This window comes from Agrilus planipennis, unplaced genomic scaffold (genome assembly GCF_000699045.2).
Source record: "Agrilus planipennis isolate EAB-ADULT unplaced genomic scaffold, Apla_2.0 scaffold155, whole genome shotgun sequence".
Classification (NCBI taxonomy): Eukaryota; Metazoa; Arthropoda; class Insecta; order Coleoptera; family Buprestidae; genus Agrilus; species Agrilus planipennis.
In genome coordinates, this window is record NW_020439161.1 from 492355 (window position 1) to 498597 (window position 6243).

Genomic DNA, 6243 nt, shown 5'->3' on the forward strand with positions numbered 1-6243 from the left:
AACTGCTCCAACTTCTATCCCATATGGGAACCATGTTATCAGAACGTTGATTTGCACCGCGTTATAGAAGAGCTGTTAAAATTTTAGTACCGTGTTATCAGAGTATTAACCGTAATATTAGCAAGTTATTGCAATTTTTCACCGTGTTGTCACAACGTTGTGTTATAAGACACTTGCAATGTTAACTCCGTCTTGCGAGGATACCGCGTTAATGCGACGCTGTGTTATACATGTAAAAACTGTTTCAATTTCAGTCTCATATGGGGACTATGTCTACATTACGTTGTTTTGCACTGTGTTATAAAAGCGCTGTTAAAATTTTAGTACCGTGTTATCCCACCACCAACCGCTTCGGGGGTGGGGGCCATCATCTAGACCTTTACCCTTAATTTGTTTAAGAAATTTTCCTCGGAACTGTTGTCACCGGTCAAGTCCGAATACTTTATAGTCCTTATAAGACTGTTATCTAAGAAAGCTTATAATTCACGAATTTTGTACTAGCTACAGAACATACAGATTGAGATGTAACATCTCTTAAAGCTTCCTTCAGAACTACAGTAGAATCCGCTTATAATGACATCGAAGTGACAAACACGTCATACTAAGCGGGCGTCATACAAAGCATAGTCTTAGAAAATAAGCAACCTTCTATTTCGGTTGATTATTTAGTTTAATAAAGAGAAAAACTACAAATTGTATCTATATATTAACAGATAAAGAAAAAGAACGATGAATTGTAATATCAATATTCATAAGAAGAGTCAGAAAAATGAGCGAAAATGTTATTATTAGTCATTATGGGTCACTATAGCCGGATATAATTTCTTGAGAATCAGTCATAATAAACGATATGCCATTTTAAACGGAGTCATTATATCCCAACTTTCCTATGGAGAATTTAATATGAAAACCAAACTTAACACTTCAATTACTTCATATTAAGTGGTTGGTCAATATAGGTCGAGTCATAATAAACGAATTCCACTGTAGTAGATTAGTCGTATACGCAGCTCCTGAGGTGGTATAAAGTCGTGTGAAGTAAAAGATGTCAATGCAGGCATTTGCCTGAGCTTCTTCCTCTCTTCTTGCAAGTTTTCTGTATCTTGCCCTTTCTTCCTTCTCACTTTTGTCTACAACACCCCCTAAACTATCCGATCGCCATGACCCTCATTGCATTTTATAAGAACATTTTTTCTTTTGCATTTTAATTCTTATGGGAACATCAGCGTGTGCTGTATCGAATAAATTATCCAATTCGTTTTGGATATCCTCCCCGCAGCATTTATAAAAATCCACAGTTTTTTACAGTTTCTCTTTAACGCTTTGCAGACTTGATAAAGATCCACAATCTTCTTCACAGTTTCCACAGTTTTTTTTTCAGTTTCTTGGTAGCTCTCTCCACACATTGTAACGATCCACAATCTTAGGAAGAGCTTTGGTCTATTATTATTCTAGCCTTCTCCCAGAATACATACACTCCCGAATAAAAAGATTTACGCTTTTGCTAACTCTATCAATGATTAAACTTTGCGAATATTTAAAAATATAACAACATACAATTCCTGAATTTAGTCCCGTTTTCATTCTACAAAGCAATGATAGTGTTGTCTTCACCGTGCACTTAAAAGTATCCACTATGAGATGTTGATACAGAAATGAACGTCTTTTTCGTTAATTTTGTTGGGAACCCCCCAAGACACTTATTTATAAAATTAGCGAAATCAGCAAATAAATCAGTTTTGTATATAATTGGGCCAGTCTGGACTTCTACACTAAATATTGCAACTACCCTGATTACTCAGTTCGACTGCAAATGGTAAAAGTTGATACATTCAGAAGAAAATGCAATTCAACAAATAAGCGCGTTCAGGTTCGGACATAGTCTGCATTAACTGTCATTTTCCACATTATTAAAGTGGAGACATGTTTGTCCCCCTTACAATTAAGTTGCCTCGGGCTACAGCCTCTTCGGCCTACACGTAAATATGCAACTGTTTATACTAACTTTCGTAAAAAGGTATTTGTTTGAGAAGTAAACCCTTTTTCCCTATTTGACTTCGCATGTATTATACATAGGTATATATAGATAACTGCTTCTAATATAGTAATTTGAATTCTCCTCAAAATAAAACAGGAAATAATCGGTTACATTTAGAAGATGTGTACCAGTTTCAGCAGGATGGCACGGGACGTAATAAAATTTTATTATCTTAGGAAGCGTTATGTAACAGTTCTGTTACAATTTCGTACTTTATAAAAGCATTTAAATGGCGAGGAGATACAAAACAAGGTTTTAACCATAGAGAATGGACCCAGATAATGCATTAGGGAATGAGAATACGAACAGGGTACAGGTCGGACGAAGGAAGCTGGCGAGCTGTCGCGCAGGTACTTATCCATTTATGACCTATTTGGGTAAGTTACTTGGAACCGATACACAAATAAGCTTTCAGTAGGCGTAAATTGTAGTATTAATACAGATAGGACAGTAGCGTACTAGAAAATAATGTAGAAACATAACTTAACAAAAAGAAAAAATAAACCTATTGCTTTTGTTTTATTGGGATCCGTCAAATGGGAGGAGCCTAAAAACATGGCGCCGATTAGGGAAAATTTATTGTAGTTCCTATAGTGTACCGTGCAATTTCCAAGTTTTTAAATTACGATAAAATGATAAGTATTGACACAATATGTGATTGTGCTGACACAAAGCCTCGGAAAGGAAATTTCGTTGAAGGTGAGCGTGTTTTTAATGCCAATATAAAATTTGGAAATAACAAATTCGGATGTTAGCCTATTCCGTCAAGTTTACTGCCTACTTTTTACAAACTTCGGATTTAAGAAGTGATTCACGTTATATAATTGGTGAGGTGATTCTGGGTGATTTAAGCAATATCATATCAATGACTTGCACGTGTAAAGCCGATTTAAGAGAACGTTGCAAACGCATTATTGCAACTTTGTTGTATTGCAGCAGGTAGGTCCTTAATCTCAAAATACATATATCCTTTCATTAGAATTGTGTTAAATCGATTACACAGAAATAAAGAATTTCTCACTTTATAATTTTAATATGATTCTAGTTTTAAATATTAAGGTTATGGCTGATGGTAAAAACTTGCTGAAATAAAATCATGTGCATTAAAATGACGTGAACAAATTTTTATTCCGGAATTCACTTCTTTGATACCTACTGCTTTCATCCAAGCTTCTATTAGTTTACTTTTTTCTCTAATTTTCCGAATATATTTTTTACATATATAGAACGGTTAGTTTTTATTGGAAAGTAGTTAATGTAGGTGAAGAGTGAAGATCTAAGTCTGAAGTGCTATTGCAGCTTTTCACTGAACATATTAACTTTTTATTTGATTTAACTTTAGAAGAAAACTTCATCATCAAAAAAATTTTTACTTTTTGAACGTGTTTTATTATTTTAATAAACAATTTTACAATTTGCTTGCACAGTTCCTATGTAAATTTTTCCCTCATTCGAGTTATAAATTTTGCCATCAGATGGTGTATGCCCATTTGACGGATCCCAATAGTTAGTTTTCACATTCACTGTCATCATGGGAATGACTATTACTTGCTCACTGATCCCTATTTTTAAATATTTAATCTACGCCCCTGACAGGGATACTGAAGAAAGAGGGCTGCAATTGTTATACATAAAACTGCCTAATTTTGCCACCGCGCATCCACGCCATTTTAAAATTTCCGCCAGCTTCCAGCGTCAGGCCTGTACCTCTGATTATATTGTCTAACATCATGATCTGAAATTGTAAGGGATATTAGCGCTGGAAATACTTTTTTGTATTTAATTAATGTTTATGTATTTGCGCATATTGAAAATAAAAGTTTATGTACTTGTCACATACGTATTTCTATTATCTACTTAAAAGTATAACACAATACTTGTTATCATTTCAGGGTGAATGTAGGGTGTGGTCCAGCCGAAGAACGGGTCCTTTTAACAGGCCTTCATGCTGTAGCAGACATTTATTGCGAATGTTGTAAAACGACTCTAGGCTGGAAATATGTAAGTCAATTTTTCATTAATATTTACCATCATTTTATTTTCGTATGTTTTTACATGTAGATGGATACTCGGGTTCAATCAAAAATTTCATAAACTGATGAAGATAAATGAGGAAGGAACTCTTCTGTTTTATCGCTGCACGCTATTAATTGAAATACATATTAAGGTGTCTGTTTCTTTACTTCCGAGAGTGTGAACCATGTTCCGGCACCGCACCAGGTTCATCTTCAAAACACTCCATAAGTAATAAATTGGGACCATGTTATCAATATGTTGCTTTGCACCGTGTTGTAGAAGCCCTGTTACAATTTTAATACCGTGTTACACAAAACTTGTAATGTTAACACCGTTTTGCGAGGATACCACGTTAATACGACGCTGTGTTATACATGTAAGAACTGCTCCAACTTCTATCCCATATGGAGACCATGTTATCGGAACATTAATTCGCAACGCGTTATAGAAGAGCTGTTAAAATTTTAGTACCGTGTTATCAGTGTGTTAACCGTAATATAAGCAAGATATTGCAGTTTTTCACCGTGTTGTCATAACGTTGTGTTATAAGACAATTGCAATGTTAACTCCGTTTTGCGAGGATACCGCGTTAATGCGACGCTGTGTTTTATATCTAAGAACTGCTCCAACTTCTATCCCATATGGGGACTATGTCTACATTACGTTGTTTTGCACTGTGTTATAAAAGCGCTGTTAAAATTTTAGTACCGTGTTATCAGTGTGTTAACCGTAATATAAACAAGATATTGCAGTTTTTCACCGTGTTGTCACAACGTTGTGTTATAAGACACTTGCAATGTTAACTCCGTCTTGCAAGGATACCGTCTTATTACTACGATGTGTTAGTTAACTATTAAGAAAAGAAAGAGAAAAAACTAATTCTACGGAAGTTACTAATAATCATGTTTTTTTTATTTTGATTTGTACTACATAAAACGTTCAACTTATGATATGCATTATCATAAAGTCGTCAGTCCTAAGACTGGTTGGACACGCACTTCCACCTTTTCCTATCCTGAGCTAATTTTCGCATTTCCCTAAAACTAAAGCAACCCACATCTTTAACATTTTGCGAACAGTAATCTAATCTTGGTTTACCTCTACTCCTCCTAACTGCCGTTTCTCCCTCTAATATGTCTCTGACTAGACCTTCATACTTGAGAAGGTGTCCTATCTCCTGTTCTCCTATTCATTCTAATACCTGTTCATTTCTAACCTTCTCTATCCACGGTATCCTCATCGTTCGCATGTAACACCACATTTCGAAGGCTTCTAACCTTTTCTTTTCCGTCGCGCTCACGGTCCATGTTTCGCACCCGTATAACGCCGCGCTCCAAACATACACCTTTATCAACCTTTTTCGAATTTCTAAATTAACCGTTCACGAACATAAAAGTGACTTCTTTTTATTAAAGGCAACTGTACCCTGCGCTATTCTCTACTTTATATCCCTACTACTCCTTCCGTCCTGACTTATCTGACTTCCTAGATAACGAAAATCAGTCACTTCTTCTAATTTTTCGTCTCCTATGATATGCATAGTTTATTTTTATTTATAGGAGCACGCGTTCGAATCCAGCCAAAAGTACAAAGAAGGTAAATTTATCATCGAATTAGCTCATATGATAAAAGAAAACGGATGGGAGGACTCGGAAAAAAGAAGATCCTACTCGTCATAACGATGTGGGACCGGAAGCGAACCGAGGTGACGGATTTTTCCCGAGTCCGGAACCGTTTTTCACATCCTGGGGCCTTACCGTCATCACTGGCCACCAAAACGATCGAGGGACCTTCTTGACATCTATGGTGCGACTCAAAATCTGCTCAAATAAAAAAAAATTATCGGCTTATCGTACTTTTTGTCTACAACACCCCCTAAACTATCCGATCGCCATGACCCTCATTGCATTTTATAAGAACATTTTTTCTTTTGCATTTTAATTCTTATGGGAACATCAGCGTGTGCTGTATCGAATAAATTATCCAATTCGTTTTGGATATCCTCCCCGCAGCATTTATAAAAATCCACAGTTTTTTACAGTTTCTCTTTAACGCTTTGCAGACTTGATAAAGATCCACAATCTTCTTCACAGTTTCCACAGTTTTTTTTTCAGTTTCTTGGTAGCTCTCTCCACACATTGTAACGATCCACAATCTTAGGAAGAGCTTTGGTCTATTATTATTCTAGC

The 6243-nt window shown here is 35.8% G+C and overlaps 1 protein-coding gene across 3 annotated transcripts in view; it reads left to right on the forward strand.

Annotated features, from left to right (window-relative positions):
- The window catches only part of LOC108737478 (protein yippee-like 1), a 107387-nt gene extending 101475 nt beyond the window's left edge, over positions 1-5912 (forward strand). For all 3 annotated transcript variants that reach the window (XM_018470334.2, XM_018470335.2, XM_018470337.2), the window contains 2 exons: positions 3931-4039; positions 5614-5912. In XM_018470334.2, coding sequence (XP_018325836.1) covers positions 3931-4039; positions 5614-5733 — 229 coding nt within the window. In that variant the 3' untranslated portion in view covers positions 5734-5912. The remainder of the gene's footprint in view (positions 1-3930; positions 4040-5613) is intronic.
- The last annotated feature ends 331 nt before the right edge of the window (positions 5913-6243 follow it).